The sequence below is a fragment of the Mustela erminea genome, chromosome X (genome assembly GCF_009829155.1).
Source record: "Mustela erminea isolate mMusErm1 chromosome X, mMusErm1.Pri, whole genome shotgun sequence".
Taxonomy (NCBI): Eukaryota; Metazoa; Chordata; class Mammalia; order Carnivora; family Mustelidae; genus Mustela; species Mustela erminea.
In genome coordinates, this window is record NC_045635.1 from 26819126 (window position 1) to 26836184 (window position 17059).

General features: G+C 40.9%; 1 protein-coding gene across 8 annotated transcripts in view; it reads right to left on the reverse strand.

Annotated features, from left to right (window-relative positions):
- DMD (dystrophin) overlaps positions 1-17059 on the reverse strand; it is a 2094983-nt gene that overhangs the window by 200221 nt on the left and 1877703 nt on the right. For all 8 annotated transcript variants that reach the window (XM_032330377.1, XM_032330378.1, XM_032330375.1 and 5 more), the window contains one exon: positions 5975-6035. In XM_032330377.1, the coding sequence (XP_032186268.1) occupies positions 5975-6035 (61 nt within the window). The remainder of the gene's footprint in view (positions 1-5974; positions 6036-17059) is intronic.

Genomic DNA, 17059 nt, shown 5'->3' on the forward strand with positions numbered 1-17059 from the left:
TTATAAGAGCCTATCTCAGTCTCAGAAAATGTATCCACTGCAAAGCAGCCAGCACAGATACTTAGCATAGTGGTCACTATTAAACCTGAGACATTGCTAACTGCTCCTTCCTCTCTATAAACACATGTACTGAAATAGTGAGCAAGAATTCAAAGGAATAAATAAACTCACCCAAACTTGAATCAGAGCAACTCCTGGCACAAATAATAGGGAGCTAGAGCAAGAACAAGGGCAAGATATGCTTTAAATGGGGGGTGGGGGGTGGATTTGGAATCTGAAAAACTGCCCAGAAAGTAGTAATCAAGGCACTATGGTACAGAGGAAGGTGGTGTCAAAACTTAGATGCTACTGGAAGTAGGGAGCATGGGCGCTTACACTTAGATCAAGTTTCACCAGTTTAATCGAGAATAGAGCAGCAGGATACAAGAAGACACAAACACCAAAAGACACATCTAGGCAGACGGCCACAATTCCTTGCAAAATGTCAAATACTGGTACCAGGAGAGCCATAGGAATGGTAGCCATAGAAGATAGTAGAGTCAGGACATCAATGGGTCATTTTGGCAAGAGATACCATAACAGTAATAAGAAATGTTGCCTGGAGCGACTGCTGGCTTCAGTCAAGGAGGTTTTATATTGCATTTGGCTAAGCAGGAATCACCAGAGAGTTGTGAGCAGCTCACACGCAGTAGGTGGCTGCAGCAACACGCCTGTGATTGAGGGCAGAGAGAAGGGCAGATCAAAGTCATTTAAGCAATATAGACAACGTCCCAAATGACCTGCAGGAAAAGAGAGACGCTCCCATGGACCTGAGCTGCTTCCTGAGCATGGCATGTAAAAGAGGTGAACAGTTAGCACGTTCCACAATACCCATTTTTTGCTGTCCTGTGAAGTGCGTCAGAGATACTGAGACAGGGAACCTGTTGGAATCGCTTCCTGGTGGTCCAGACAGCAGGCTGATTACTGGGTTTCTGTAGTGACCATCTCCTGGTTTTTCAGCCACAGCAGGGTCTTTGAAAGAGGAAAGGACCAGCTTGTGTGAAACCCAAAGCCTTCCTAGGGACCAGCTGGCAGAAACAGAAGGTCAAACCCTTCAGCTGGTATTAGAGAAAAGTAGTAGGAGACCCATCTTCCAGCCAGAACTAACATAAGTAGAACCAGCTATGACCTCAATTGATTTCTCCATCTCTCACCAATGGGAGATGGCAAGGAGCCTTTCCTTTCTTCATGAGTGAGCTGAGACTACAGACAATGCTAACAAATTTAATAACCAATATTTGGGCCATCCCAGTTACAACTTCCCAAGGAAGATGTAACAGAACTGGAAGAGATCCAGGGAAAAGCAGCTAAGATGATCAAGGGGAAAACTTCTCTTTATTCAAGGACAGACTAAGAACCTAAAAAGGATTAGAATGTCTCAGACTGGGAAGATGAAAGTGAAGAGGTGTTGTAAGGGATTGTGAGATCGAAGTCGACTTGGGATAAATACCGTTGTAGTCACTGAATTCCGCAGTACTTACTGGGGTCCACCCCTTGAGGTTCCAAAACGTACAGTGAAGAGAAACTGCAGTATACCTTTGTTTCTTTACCCAGAAATGAGCAGATTCATGGAACTCATTCTTCCGAGGACAAGGTTGAAGAGGAAAATGGACAAAGTAAGACACCACTAGACAAACTCCACGTCAACTGATTTATGATGGATTATTAAGATACGGTCAGGATGTATCCTAATTTTTTAAAATGAAAACTATTAGGTTAACTGATGAATAGTCGCTGGTATCTGTATGTGGGACAGGGTTCTGGGCTAGTTGCCCTGCTGGTCTGACCCAGTGTGCTATTTCTTATGCTCTTATTATGTCATCTACGCGGGAACATGCTGCACGCAAGGTTGGGATTCCTAAATTCTTTTGACAGTCCAGAACACAGAAGAATAATTTTCTAACTCATTAAGAAAGCAAGAGAGTCCCAGCTCTTGGCTCCGTTCTGTTTGCCCATATGGGAGTATGCAACATAAAAAGGTGAAAGAAATCCTAACAGAATGCAGCAGCTGGTTAAAGGCTATTATATTGAAATTTTCATGAGTTTGACAGTAGGCCAAAAAACTACAAAATGGCAGAGAGTGGAAAAGGCAGTTGTAACAGGTTGAACATTGTTGGTGATTATTTTTTCAGGGGCAATGAAAGTTGTAATCAAATAACCTGAAAGAGATGCTGGCAGGAATAAGAGAGCCCCAAGGGAGAGAGAATATGAAAACTGTAACAATGATGAATGCTATGAACTAATAAACTAGACAAACATGTAGTTTGAAGTATCAAAATCAAGATTCTTAGCATCATATGAAAAGCTGGTGTCAGGATGCAGGCATAAACACTGCCTGATTTGTAAGCTAGAGCAGAAGATGCCAGTAATGACTTACAACCTCAGGCACGAGTGCACAACTCAACAGCTAACTGGAACGGGGTTACTGGTGTGGAAACCTCTGCTTATTTAGATGATCAGTTTATTCCAGCACTGAAAAGGAAAAATTATTAAGTATTAAAAAAAAAGATTCCGGGGGCACCTGGGTGGCTCAGTGGGTTAAAGTCTCTGCCTTTGGCTCAGGTCATGATCTCAGGGTCCTCGGATCGAGCCCCACATTGGGTTTTTTGCTCTGCGGGAGGCCTGCTTCTTCCTCTGTCTCTGCCTGCCTTTCTGCCTACTTGTGATCTCTGTATGTCAAAAAAAATAAATAAAATCTATAAAAAAAAAAAGATTCCAGGTGTGGGGGCTACCTGGGTGGCACAGGAGGTTAAGAGTCCGACTCCTGGTTTCAGCTCAAATCTGATTGCAGGGTCGTGTGACTGAGCCTGGAGTCAGGCTCTACGATCAGTGTGGAGTCAACTTGGGTTTCTCTCTCCCTCTCCCACTGCCCCTTCCTGTCCATGCACAGACGCATGCTCTTTCTCTCTAAAATAAATGAAAAAATCTTAAAAAAAAAAATCAAGAGACGACATCTTGCTTTGTGCCTGGAAATGTGTGCTTAAAACTCATAAATGCAAGTTGAGATAAGGTAACAAAGAGGAAGGACAAGGTGGGGACTGGTTGAAGTAATGTCATTATTAACTTATTAGTATTGTGATTTGTGGAAAGGTAAGACATCTTGAATTACACATGGTGTTAGCCAGTGCATGAAGTCTACTGAACTTTGTACATCAAAGTAGTTGGTTATGAAAAGAATCTTTCAGACAACAGTAATGTGTAATAATAAATTACAAATGACACTAGTCATCTATTTGTTGATGATGTTTATTTTCTGAACATGTATTCTCCCTACACTAGTTTAACATTTTAGAGGTATATTTAAGAAATTATATAATCTCTAATTTCAAATAGATTTTAATTTTCAGAGATAAGGGACATCCAGAAAGCTTCAGAGGTATTTCTCAGCAGTTATGTAATTCCTCATTCCTAGAAAGTGATCCTTTCAGAGGGTTTAAGGTCTCCAGATTCCCCTTTCTACTGACTTTTTTTTGTCTATTGCTCTGTCTCCTACCAGTAAATCAGGCAGAATGATAGTCCTAAATTAAACATCAAGATTTGAGCATTTTATATGGTTACCTGGAGAAACTAGAGCAGGCTGAGGGAGCATATCTGCAGTTAATCAAACAGTGGAAAAATAAAAACAGAATTCGTATGTTTTTTTAAAAAATAAGAATTTATATTATGTTAATGATTGCAATAAAGAATTTTTAAAAATAAAGAGAAGCTTCTGGAAGAAAAGCTGAGATTTTAAGTTTCTGGATTGGGGCAAGACCAATCAATGAGTCCTACTCGAAGCCCTTAGAGATCACCAAATCCAACTTCTTATTTTATGAATGAGACACTAAGGTCTGCAAAGGCTAAGTGACTTGCCCAAGGCCACATCACCAACTCATGACAGAGCCAGGACCAGAACTTAAGTTTTCTTGTTTCCCGTTCTGTGCCCTTATTGATATTGCCACCATGATCTTCAAGTCAGCAAAAGAGCACTAGACAAAGAGAGGGTAGCTGCTCTCTGATTCCACCAAGGAGCATCAAGAGACTAGTTCTGGGGGCAGTGTGGGGGGAATTACAGGTTTTCTTTAATGTGTCTCCTTTTTAATTTTGGACTGAATTTATGTTCATCACCACAGAGCTATGATCTGGGGTCTTTTGTAGTGGGTGTAACATCAGGGAGAAGATGAATATTTAGGGAAAGAACATTGGCAGGGTGGGGGCAGGGGGAACACTAGGAATCCCTGTGAGATACTTCATAAGCCCCAAACAGGAATAATCTGCAGAATAACGGCTTGAAGAAGCTGTGGGTTTTCACGTCGTCCTCCAACCTCGGCTACAAAAGAAGAATCTTTGCTTAGTAAAGACCATCTCTTCATCTATCAGAAAGGACCCGGATAAAGTGACAGCTTTATAAACAGGCTAAAGAAGGAGTAGTTCCCAAACACCTTAGCGATGAAAATTTGTGAAAATCGAGACACTGGAGATGACTGGGGGGAGCTTGAATTAAGTGTTTTGCAAACTATACAGTGGATGTAAAGCCATACAGGCCGTGTCTAAATCAATTTACTGTTTAATAACCCAGGTGATTTAAAATAGGTATTAAAATATGTAGAGTGACTGAATAACTACACAGAATAAAAAAACTACAATACAATTTAAAAAGAAGAACAATAAAAAGCAGGATCGAAGCAGATTGAAGAAGAATGCTTAAAGGTAATTTTGCTGGTAATTTTAGCATGAGTTGACTAGCCATCCTTCTTCAGGGAATAAAGAATTAGGTATTGTAGCCCAGGTTAACGTCACATTTCAGAAATACATTGATTTGTGAATATGCAGATTAGCCACAATAAATGCTCCTTTCGGAATGTGATACCTTGTCTGGAAAAATTTAATAAGACAAAGCCTTCCTAAAGGATGTGTTTCTCCTTGAAGAGCCCAAAGCATTCCTTTTCCCTCATTCTTCTGGGTTAACACAATTGAGGCATGCAATCTAATTTCTGCAGAACTGTAATAATGAAGATCTAGGATTGCTGACATTGCTTTAGACCTGAACTTTGAAGAACTGATGGGCAGCGGAAGTACAGAGAGTGACCCGATAAAACATGCGAGGCAGGAACAATGGGAACATGCGAAGTATTTTTAGTCAGACTCCGGGCAGAAGCAGGTTCAAAGACTTGAGTTGGTACTGAAGATAATCTCATGAAGCCGATGAAATTAAATTGTTGAGACGGCGGATTCAAAGTGAAATTGAAGTTGAACTCTATTGCACAATCAATGGGAAACTGTTAAGGTCTCATCATGACTCCATATCCTCCCTCCTCTCCTTTCCACATCGACGCCATGTATCATAATTTGTATTTCACACAGCAGCCTGCAGATGGTGCTTCTAAGCACCTGTATTCCTGTGACTGACATAAATGGCCCCAGAAAACAGTATCATTCTGTTGTCATTATGTGAAAAACGCTGAGTGCTCTGTACAGAGAATGAACGCCTCAGCTCCACACATCTGGGCCCGCCGCAGACTGCCTTTTGGGGACATGAACTATTTATTCACCTAAAACATTTTGTGTACATTGAGCTGAAAAAGCATCCATCTTTGCCGAAAAAGAAACGTGGGCAAACCCCCAAATAAATGAAACTGTCCTTACGTACTCACTCCCACTACCAATAATATTATCTGCAGCTCTTTGTTCGATTGTGGAAAATCCACACCACCCCGATCACAAAACACGACACATGCGCTGCGTCAAACAGGTTTTCCTAAAGGCAGCTCCCCATTGCATCAGCACATTTTCAGGGGTAATTTTAGCATGAGTTGACTAGCCACGCTTACTGGGGGAATAAAGAACTGGGTATTGTAGGCCAGGTGAACGCCACATTTCAGAAATACATTCATTTGTGAATGTGCAGATTAGCCACAATAAATGCTCCTTTAGGAATGTGATGCTGCGGACTTACTTGATATAGTAGGGCACTTTGTTTGGTGAGATGGCTCTCTCCCAGGGACCCTGGACAGAAGCTGAAAGAGAGAAAAAAAGAGGCAAGGAGGTCAATTTCACCACAAACAGGAAAGACAACATTAATCTCCAGAATTACAATTTTACACTGATACTGGTCTGTTTGCTCAGTTGCCCATGAAGACAGGACGGATTAACCTGCTGTTCTGAAGTTTCTGTCCTAATCTAAGTGAAATTGAACTCATTCAGGCACAAAGATAAATGCAAAGGAAAAAAAAAAAAAAAACCATTTCACCGCTAAACCTATAGAACAGATAAGAAATGGAGTGAGGCGACTGACGTGTGCTCTCTTATGTGTCTCCACTGGGTGCTTTTCTTATAACACTTCCTGTTGCTGCTTCTCAATATCTTTTACTATTTGATTGACTGGGTTTTATTAGTTTAGCAGCTGAAACATCCCTACGTGACAGAGTTACATTCTAAGTTAGTGAAGTTAAAGCACTACACTTATCATTCTGATGGTCTTGTTTGCGTCTTTGGTTTAAACAGAATCCAGTCTCATCGACCAAAAATACATTTAATTGATGCCACAAAATGTCAGCTGACCAGCATGATCTTATTGGAAAAAAACCAACCAAAATCGAGAGAGTGGCACCCGATAGCAGAGTATAAAAAAACTTCTGTTGTGACAAGTGATGAATCCTATAGGTGAAATTAAATTGCACATACTGGGAATTTGTTTTATAACGACTATATTATGTATTAATCAAATCAATCATCTTTAAATTGTATTTTAAATGCTTACATTGTCTGGGTTTTTCCTTTCCCAGAGATGAGCTCTAAAAACACCTTTCCTATACTGTTTTAATCTTATGTTTTTTTTTTCTTTCTTCAAAACAAAATAATCATGTTAGGATGCACTATGCTATTTCCTCAGCAATGAAATCTTCCTCCTGAAAAGAGTTTTTATGAAACTGGAGTTTTAAGAGGCAAAGAATATCATTGGAATACAAATACAAGAAGCATGCTTATTAACATCTAGCAATTTTATGTGTATGTCCATTTTTTCCCTGAATTTTCATCCTGCTTATAATTTGCAGCCCAGCTGATGCTGACCATCATTTCCTACTATGAAAAGCTTCCTTCTAAATTAGTCTCACAGTAAATTCACTCCACAGTATATTGAGATGTAAGAAAACGTCAAAGCTAATATATCCTTGACTACACTGTATAATATGAAAGAACAGCTTCTAATAAAAGTTAACTTCACCCACTGCCAGACAATTTAAGGGTAATGAAACTACAGATTCTTTGTTTTATACAGAGTAACAGAGGAATCGAATCACCCAACCTTTAACCAGACATGCTGCTTTGTACCTTGGTGATGTATCATTTAAAAGATAGAGGACATGGATTTGTATTTAGCTGCTAATTAGGCCTTTTCATTTTGGCAGACAGATTTTTAATATGGGGAAAAAAGAGACATTCATCTGCTGTTTTGAAGTAGACCCTTGCATTCAGTGTTCTTCTTCTATTCCTACCCTCTCTGCCTTTCTCATTATCTGCCCTACCTATCCTTTGGTCTCTTTTCCTTTGCTAGGATACAGCCCTCTCGCCCTGATAAGGCAATAAAGGAAGGTAGATCTGATTTGAGAACTTAGGCTGAACTCTGTGACCTAGCTGGGCAGAGTCGGTTGTTTCAGAAACCTAAGAACCCTACCCAAACCCTTTCTAGGAGGAAACAATGCAGGGAGTCAGAAATCCTAGCTCCTGCCTGCTCAGCACACCCCCCTCTTAAAACCATAGGCTTGCAGAAGGAAGAAGAGAGTTTCCCAGAGCGTCTGGTCCAGCTCTCACCAGCTATATTGCCAAGTCTATGAATGTCTAAACTGAGAAACTGCTATTCTTTTCTTAGAGGGTGTCAGTGGGCTGAACCCCACTCTTTTTTAAAAGATTTTATTTATTTGACAGAGATCACAAGTAGGCAGAGAGGCAGGCAGAGGGTTGGGGGTAACAGGCTCCCCGCTGAGCAGAGAGCACGATGCAGGGCTCGATCCCAAGACCCAGAGATCATGACCCGAGCCGAAGGCAGAGGCTTAACCCACTGAGCCACCCAGGTGCCCCGAACCCCACTCTTTCTGTCATTATTCCTTTCCAGTTCTTTATCAGTTTAATGGTCCAGAAATCATTTCTGATTTGGAGGATGCTGGGGATATCTTCTGATAGCAGAAGAGTCCATTTGAATTTCCTATAATATACTTAGGTATCTGTCAGAGAGAAGTGTGCTTGGAGAGGTCTAGGGGCTGCCTAGTTGGCTCAATGTGTGGGGAGGCTGACTGAATGGAGCAACCTTGAAGCAGAAAATCTAGCAAGAGAGGAAAAGCAGCGGTGCCCAACTGAGCTAATGGCCACAACTACATTGAATGTCTACAGTTGACTTTGTACTGTTGAGCATTAAAAAGGAAAAAGAATCCAATAAAATGCCAGAGGAGTACTCAGAATATGCTTAAACTAAATAGTTGAAAAGATTTTGAAAGACTATTCTAAAAAATTCTCAGTGCCAGATCAACATGAAAATTTAAGTGTTTGTAACTATAGGTCTCAAGTATGAATTTTTCTTACAGAGTATATGGACTGTTTATAAATATTGTTGATTTCTTGGTTTTTTAAAATCAGACAAGTCTTTTTTCTTTGTGTGTAGCTATCAAGTGAACCCAGTGGTGAAGGTCAGTGAATTTTCTGTGCTGGAAGATGTTTGTTCCCCTTTGACTCAGTCTGCAAACGCACCTAAGCCACTTAGGTTTCATCATTTGAAACCCTAACATTTTATACTAACAAATGTCCTCAATGAAAAAATAAAGGCAACTAGCAATGGCCTTTCCCCCATTCCTCCCCTGCCCCACCCCCACCACAAACACACTGGAACTACTTGCTTTGGAAATAGCACTCAATCCAAGGAAGGTTCTACTGTGATTAGATTCAGTGCGCCTTCTCAAGAGATTATTAAAAGGTTGTCGGCAATTTCACTTGTGGCTGCCGGAGGACTCCGGGCTTGCATGTATTCTAAAGTTGATCAAATATACTGTAACTCTTGTAAGTGTGTCCCAGAATTACCATTTCATTTTTTGTAGGGGTGCTGACACCAACAACAGCTGTTTCTTGTCTTGGTGTACCTGTAAGTTCGTCATCATTCACCAAGCTAGCCTACATAATAGACACACACATCTTTTATGCCTGGCATGTCCATTTTTAGTAGCCCATCAAGTGCAGATTTATTGGCAAGTAGCTTTTATATGACACTGTGCTATCCTTTGGTATTTTCTTATACAGATGTTTCTCTAACCACTACATGTAAATCCAATGCAGCTTTGTGATTCAGATCCTTGAGTGTAAAAAACCATGCATTATTGAATGGTACCAGCACCAGGGGTGGTTGTCTATTGAATTTAAATAGCAAAGTGCACTTGAGTTTATTCATTCCAAAACCAACCTCTAAGTTTCCCCTCGCATTACAGATGTGCTATGTTATTAAGAGCAAGAAAGGGTAGCAGTTCTATCTTCAAATGCTTTTCTTCCCTCGAGGTGACAGCATTCAATATTGTGCCCAAGGTGGTTTTGAAAATCACAGAGGCCACACTATGTGGGCGAAGTTCTTATTTCAACCATTTTTTAATGCACTACGAACAGAGTGTGCCAAGTGATGCACCCTGGTGTTAAGCCATATTTTAATCGACATGGGGGCCTAACCAGAAAATTAAAAAAGAATACTAATGGTATTTAAACCGTGCCAAAAGAGCACTCTCTGGAATTCAGATCCAAATACATTCATTCATCTTTCTACTTTTCTTCTATTTAGTAGACTTGGTGTTTGATAATGTAATTTGGTCAAAAAAAACTGGGGGCAGGGGCTCCTGGATGGCTCAGTTGATAAGCGGCTGCCTTCAGCTCAGGTCATGATCCCAGGGTCCTGGGATCGAGCACCACATTGGGCTCCCTGCTCTGTGGGAAGCCTGCTTCTCCCTCTCCCATTCCCCCTGCTGTGTTCTTTCTCTCACTGCCTCTCTCTCTGTCAAGTAAATAAGTAAAATTAAAAAAAAAAACTGGGGGCAGATTATAAAAATAAATAATATAGCATTCATTGGAGACGGAATAGAAACCTCACCTATGGGGTTAACAGAAAGGCGTAAGGGAGAATTACTAGCCACAGGCCCTCAGCTTTTTGGAAAAAGGCCAATTCCAGTAATGGTTTTATGGGTACATTCTAATAAGGGGACTCCACAGCAACATTTCTCCATCTTTCTTTTCTAAACCCCCCAAGTTCCCCTGCTAAGTATCTTTTTAGGTATTTTTCCCTAATCTTGCCCCCCTTGTCCCCGATGAAATTTTGATATCACAAATATACTGTGTATCTGCTGATGTACTGTGTGTATCTGTGCTTTACATAAAAAGAGTAAGATTTCTCATCTCCCAGGAACCAATTTTTGTCCTTATGGGGCCAATACCGTTCCCACTGAGAATACTTGATCTAGAAGGGGTGGTGGAGGCAGGGGAGACAAAGGGAAACCTCTTCTGTGCCTGCAACATGACCTCAAGCATGACACCCATCATGACCCTTGCGGTATTATTATTTTCATTTTGCAGATGATCCAACAGTTACACATGGAATAGTGTGCTAAGGTTCTAAGTCAGTATTAGATCTCAATATCGGTTTATTACTCAAGTCAGATGACTCAGGAAATGGATAAAACAAACATGCTGTGACTACTGTATGCTCCTTAGTGTAATCCTTCCAAACACCCAATGTGGTTCCGCAATTCCATTATTATACATGCAGAAAGTGAGGCTCAGAACTGGTCAGGCAACCAACTCAGTTCACGGCAGCTAGTAAAGGGCACATCCAGGATTATAACCAAGTCAAGTCTAGTCTCTGTGCTTTATTTCATCCTGCATGGTATGTAGGAGGCATCTCCAAGTATTTGCTAAACAACTGAGTGAACAAATTCATCTTAAAAAGAACATGATGTCTTCAAGTTCTTTACCCTCTCATAGCTAAATTTACCCTCTACGTGATTTCCACCAAATGATTTCCCAGGGGTTACTGGAACAACTACACTGATCCTGGAAGGCCTCTTTGGTATTCCCCATAGCTCTAGTGATGATTAGAAAGAGCTTCCCTTTGCCCTCCTGTCCTCTTTCTGCCATCTTTCCATGCCGCCATAATGGTTCACATGAATGTCCCTGCAGATGCTCTCAAGAACATTAACCATGCTGAAGAGAGAAGCAAACGCCAGGCTCTTATTAGGCCGTGTTCCAAAGTCATCACCTAGTTTCTCACTGTGATGATGAAGTATGGTTGCATTGGTGAATCTGAAATCTCTGATAATCACAGACCTGAGAAAATGGCTATGAACCTCAGGGTCAGGTGACAAGTGTAGAGTGATCAGCCCTAGATCTGATGTACTATTCAAAAATCTAGAAAAATGCTGGAATTATCTGCTCCTGCCCCACCAGTTTGGTTTTATTGTCCTGAAAACCTCAGCTGCCATCATGGACCATGAAGAAACAAGATGAAAACACACAGGAGGGAAAATCCTGGGATTCTTTTTCAAGGGATGCACAAATAAAAGCCTCAGAGAGAAAGAGAGAGAGAAAGAAAAGAAAGAAAGAAAGGAAGGAAGGAAGGAAGGAAGGAAGGAAGGAAGAGAAAGAGCAAGATTGCTTTTATTCTGGTCAAAATCTGTCTCCCTGTAATCTGTCATCTCCAAGATTGGTCCTATTCTAGATATCTAAATTAAATAATCTGATCAGTTGAGAGAAACTAATTTCAATAGACCTGAGACCTATTTTCATCTGAAAGATGAAAACAGACCATAGTTCTTAAACAAACAAAGCAATACGTACCACCACCTCACTCAGTATTGGATACATTTTTACAGAGCACCTACTATGCACTAGGCACTTGGCAAAGTGCTGGCCCTAGTGCACCCATTAAAACCCAGTTCCTACTACTTTGCATTTTAGTTTCTGAGGATATTCTTCAATGAACACATCTAATATTCTAGCATTAAAATCAACCAACTGCTATCTACTGAACATACATTATGTGCTCAGCTCTGCATTTTTAAAAATTTTTATTTATTTTATATTTGCAGGCAGGGGTGGAGTAGGGTGGCGTATGGTAGAGCAAGAGGTCCCGACATGCCCCATGCCCTCAGGACATTATTATTTAAATAAGATCGGGTTTTAGAAGAACATATATTCTAATGGAAGTGAAGCAGTTAGAGTCCCAGCCAGAAACAGATGGCACATTCTTATCAGCTAAGTTGAGGAGAATTTAGTAAAAGGGCTGGTTTGTGCAAACAAACAAAGAGGTTTGTGCAAGGTGTAGGGAAATCACAAGGGGAAACAGTAAAAACAAGGAACTATTAGCATCCCTAGATTTGAAGGACAAGGACAGAGAGCCTTTATTGGAATAGAGTGGGGGAAGGGAAGGAGAAAGCAGGAGAAATAAAGGGAGAAGAGAGGGGTTAAGAGGGAGAGAGAAAAGAGAAAGAGAAAAAAAAAGAGAGGATAACGGCCAGAGTTATAGTAACCAGGAGAACAGAAGCCATCTTGGCCACAGTGCCCCAGAAGCAAACATGAAGTAGTTTGAGTTAGAATTCAAGTAAGCTCTGGTACAGGAGCTAGAAGTAAGGCAAGGAAAGGAGCCAACTTGATAAGGGATGTAGTGCAGCTTTAGGTACCTGGGGCCCACCACAGGTGGGGATTTCAGGATAGAAGTCACTTCAGAGTGATTCCCCCTCTACTCACCTCTTGGGGGGGGGGTGGAGGAACCGGCATATTTATTTACTATTGCTTGAGGGCTACTCCTGGAGTATGGAGGGTGGTTGGGTTGGGTCATTAACTCTCTGGCCTGCCCCTTGTGAGCTGGTGAGCAAGGCCTCTGGCCAGAGAAAGCCTTGAAGGCCTAGTCACAGGTGTGTGTAGTTGAAAGCTGAGAAAGAGAGGGCCAGAGACTGTGCCCAAGCACACCGAATTCCAGAAGGTATACGGGAAAGGCCTTGACAACTTAGGCTACAAAAGATATGCACTAAGAATGATGGAAAAGAAAGATGTACGAAATCTGAGTTACTGAAGGATGTGTAGTCACCATTCCTGTGTATCTCTGGATTGCTTTGTGAGAACCTTATACACCTTTACTTTGTGTAAGCCACTGTTAATTCGTGTTTTCTGTTACCTGAAGTCAACCTTGCTTCTGACTAAATTACTCTCACCCATCCAGACCATCTACGGATGCTCACATCATTCTTGGTTCACATTGTCAATGACTGAAGAGCATTCCATTAATGGCTGTACCATGATTTATTGAAGAAACACCCTCATTGGGAAAATTTAGATTGTTTTCAGTTTTTCACTGTTGTAAGTCAGGCTGCAATGAACCTCTCTGTAGATAAATCTCTGCACACAGTTTTGCCAATTTTCTTAAGCAAAATTCCTAGAAATATATTTATTTCATTGAAGGCTATGAACACTTTAAAGGCATTTTATACAAATTACATTCCTGCCAGCAGGAGTCTTTCTTTATTGATCCAGGAAGAAAGGAAAAAAATCCATTTTCTGCTGGTCAATGGTATTTAGTTGGTATAATTCTTAAGGCACATTAGATATACTGCCTGATACAGATTATTTGAGAACATGCTTCTCATACTCCTTCTTTCCATGACAGATTGTAAACTTTCTGAGTTCAGAGAGGCACTCAGCACATCGGTTTTCTGTCTCAAAGCCCAACCCAGCATCTTGAGAGGTGTGCAGATCAAGTCGAAAGTGTCTAGAACATAGATTCAGAAGAAATCGATTTGAGTTCCAACTCCACCATCACTCCCTGATCTTAAGCAAGTCTTGTTTTATCCCTGAGCCTTATTTATTTTATATGAAAAATAGGAATAATGATATCTCCCTTGCTGAAAGGCTTTCAGGATAAAATGAGAAAATGGATATGAAATTGCTTTGCAAAATGTTAATCACCATACAAATAATGTTTGTAATCACATACCTATGGGATGTGTCTGAATGTTGGTAATTCTAGAATCAATCTCTCTGCCTCAGCTAAGCAGCAATTGTCTTCAGCTCTTGCATCCATTCCTAACTACTAATAATGTGCCATATTCAAGATAAAGTGTAGCACAGAGAAATGTCTTTGAACCCGAACTGCTTGGGCTTACAGTATATTGTACTCTATCTTTGCCTAGACCAATGGCTTCTGCTCAATAGGTCCTTCATTCTCAGGTAGACCATTTGTCCAGTATTCATCAACAGGAATGATGAATGGATGAGTCCATATTTGATACAATGGGAAAGAGAGGGCCAGAGACTGTTTTACAATGAAAGGACTGTGATGATGCAAAGATAAGAATACTGTTCTTGTGCTACTATGTATAACGGATTGGAGGTAGGAGGGTGGAGTTTAGCAGGTAGTTCCCAAGTGAATTTGGTATCCACTTAGAGTGAGAAGTCACACATGACTCCGTACTTCTATGATTCAGTTACTAAGCAACTGGGAATTTGGCAGAAAAAAATAAAAGAAAAGTGTACCCTGGGAAGTGGTCTGTAATCGGGATGCCAGTAAACAAAAAAACCCTCCAAAGAAAAACAATACGGAAACTAGAATAAAGTAGGGTGAAACATGAGAAACAGGGCCAGATGGTGAGCCATTATGAGTACCAGTGGGTTCCAGTGGACTAAGGTATAGAAGAGGAAGATCTATTTGGTCACAAGACCACTGGTGATCTCAAAGGGGCAATTTCGCAAGAGCAGTGAAGGCCGAACCAGATACAGAAGTTGAAACAGCTGGTAAATAGAAGGAAGTAGCAGGATTAGGTCCTAACCAAGCATATGAGAAGTTGTGTGTGAAAGAAGAACTTACAGGGACAGGGGGAACATCTGATGGCTGGTCATCCCTCTCTCTCATTCTGTAAACCAGCCCACTCAATTCATGTATTTATGGAATTTGCTTAGTGTCTTCTCTAAAATATTCCATTACACACAAAAAAACTTATTTCCACCTTTTTTTTTTTTGGTTCCTGTAGTCATACTCAAGATTACAGTACAGTGCTGAAGTTTTCAAGCAGTTATCAATGCTGAATATATGTGTATGTATCTCTCATTTTTCCCTATTGTAATGGCTTTCTGTATAATTTGTATTTTCTTGTGAGGGGATGCGTCTAGTTCCGGTAGCAAGAGTAGGTTTTCCGTCGATTTCCTGAACGGCCGAGTGAAATTGAACACTTTTCAAAAACATTAAATTAAAATAAGAATAGTGCTTTATATGTCTGTGTCATATATCAAAAGTAAAGATTCAATGAAAACTTTAAGATCACTTACTAAACTTTCAAAGATGGGCAGGTTTTCCATAAAGATTTCACCAGCAGAGACAGATGGGCTACATTCCAGAGGGGAAGGTCACAAGAGTGATGAATGAGACCTCTAATGTCTGCCCTAGCTGTGAAAATCTTTATGGCTAACTAAAATTCCTCACGAATAACAACCTGTAAATATTATATGAGCTGTCAGGCGAAGAGCACCGAGCTCTGGGACTATCGCACATGGTGAACAGAATACCACCCCATGGGATTTGTCAGTAGACTGCCAAGGCATTTAGCATATCAGGCTTCCATTTAATCTGGGAAGTCAAGAGTTCATACTAAACTACTCACCAATGTGACTGAGCTACAGAGATATAAACATTTCCAAGTGCTGCTGGGTGCATAGTCCCACAAAATCTCATAACCAATATTTGGAAGCATTGCTTATGAAATAAAATCTCCTTCAAACTGACTTACACAAAACCCCAAGAACCTCATTGTCATTATTGGGATAGTTAGAAAGAAATACACCTTCTAAGGCCAGCTATCAGAGGAGAGGTGTCTGTATAAATAAAGCCGTGACTGACTTATGCTCATGGAATGCCTGACTAATTCTGAACGGAACTGACTGACAGTATTACCATAGCACTTTCCTCCAGGTAAAGGTGGCTATAGTCTTTAGGCCATCTGGGTTTAGCCAGTTACTAACAAGTCAGTGCAATATTGCCAGGTGCCTTTAGTGTCTCTCCAGATGTGCTTTTAAAAGACGGCAGACAGTCAACAGCATTTGCTGAATGCTCTCTGTGTGAACAGTATTGTATTAGGCACCAGGGAAATTTCAAGGAATGTAAAATTTGAAACCTAAGCCAGTAGGGAGCAACTCCAATATTAAAAACCAAATGACTATAGATGGGATGCACACCCATTTAGAAAGAGAGTGAGAAAGAGCTAAGGGTAGGACAAAAATTAAAGCAAAAAGAAGGTGGGGGAGATTACATTTTGATCCCAATACCTTCCTTCACTGTGAAACAACAAAACATCTATAACTGAGCCATAGCTTCCTGGCAAACAGTACCATTCCCAGCCCCATGACCTTGGGCTTGGCCATGTGACTTGCTTTGGCCAATGGGGCTTTAGCAGACATGATAGGAACAGAGGCTTGTACTCTAGTGCCCTGGTAATCTGCCAGGAACACATGCCCCAGGTGGCCTCTGATTCTTCAGCGTGGGCCTTGAAGGCTAACATATTTAGAAACAACCTGAATGAAACTAGCAGCTTAGAGCCAAACCCAGCCAACCTCCAACCTATAACCTGCAAACAGAGCTTCCCAAACTTTATCTAGATCATCTGAACTACAGTTGGCTTGTAGACCTAAACAAGTGAGAACAGAAACTTTCTATTCTCATATAGGAGGAAGGAGGAAGAGAGCGAGCGTGAGAAAGAGGAGGGTAGGCAGAGAGAGAGAGGGGTCAAAAAACATGAAAGGGGTGAAAGAAAAGAAAAATACTCCCAAGCAGCAGTCTCCCAGATTTGTTACTTGCCACATTCTCTGCTGTCATCCAAGGATCAATGGGGATTACCCACTTTCATCTTTGTAGTTGAGACTTGTGGGTTGCCACTTTCTAATTCCTAGAACCCTTTCTCTGAAGCTGATCATCTGTAATGATTACAAGTGTAAACTTGAATGTGTCATTAAACTTCCCCAGTCTATTTTCTATTCTGAG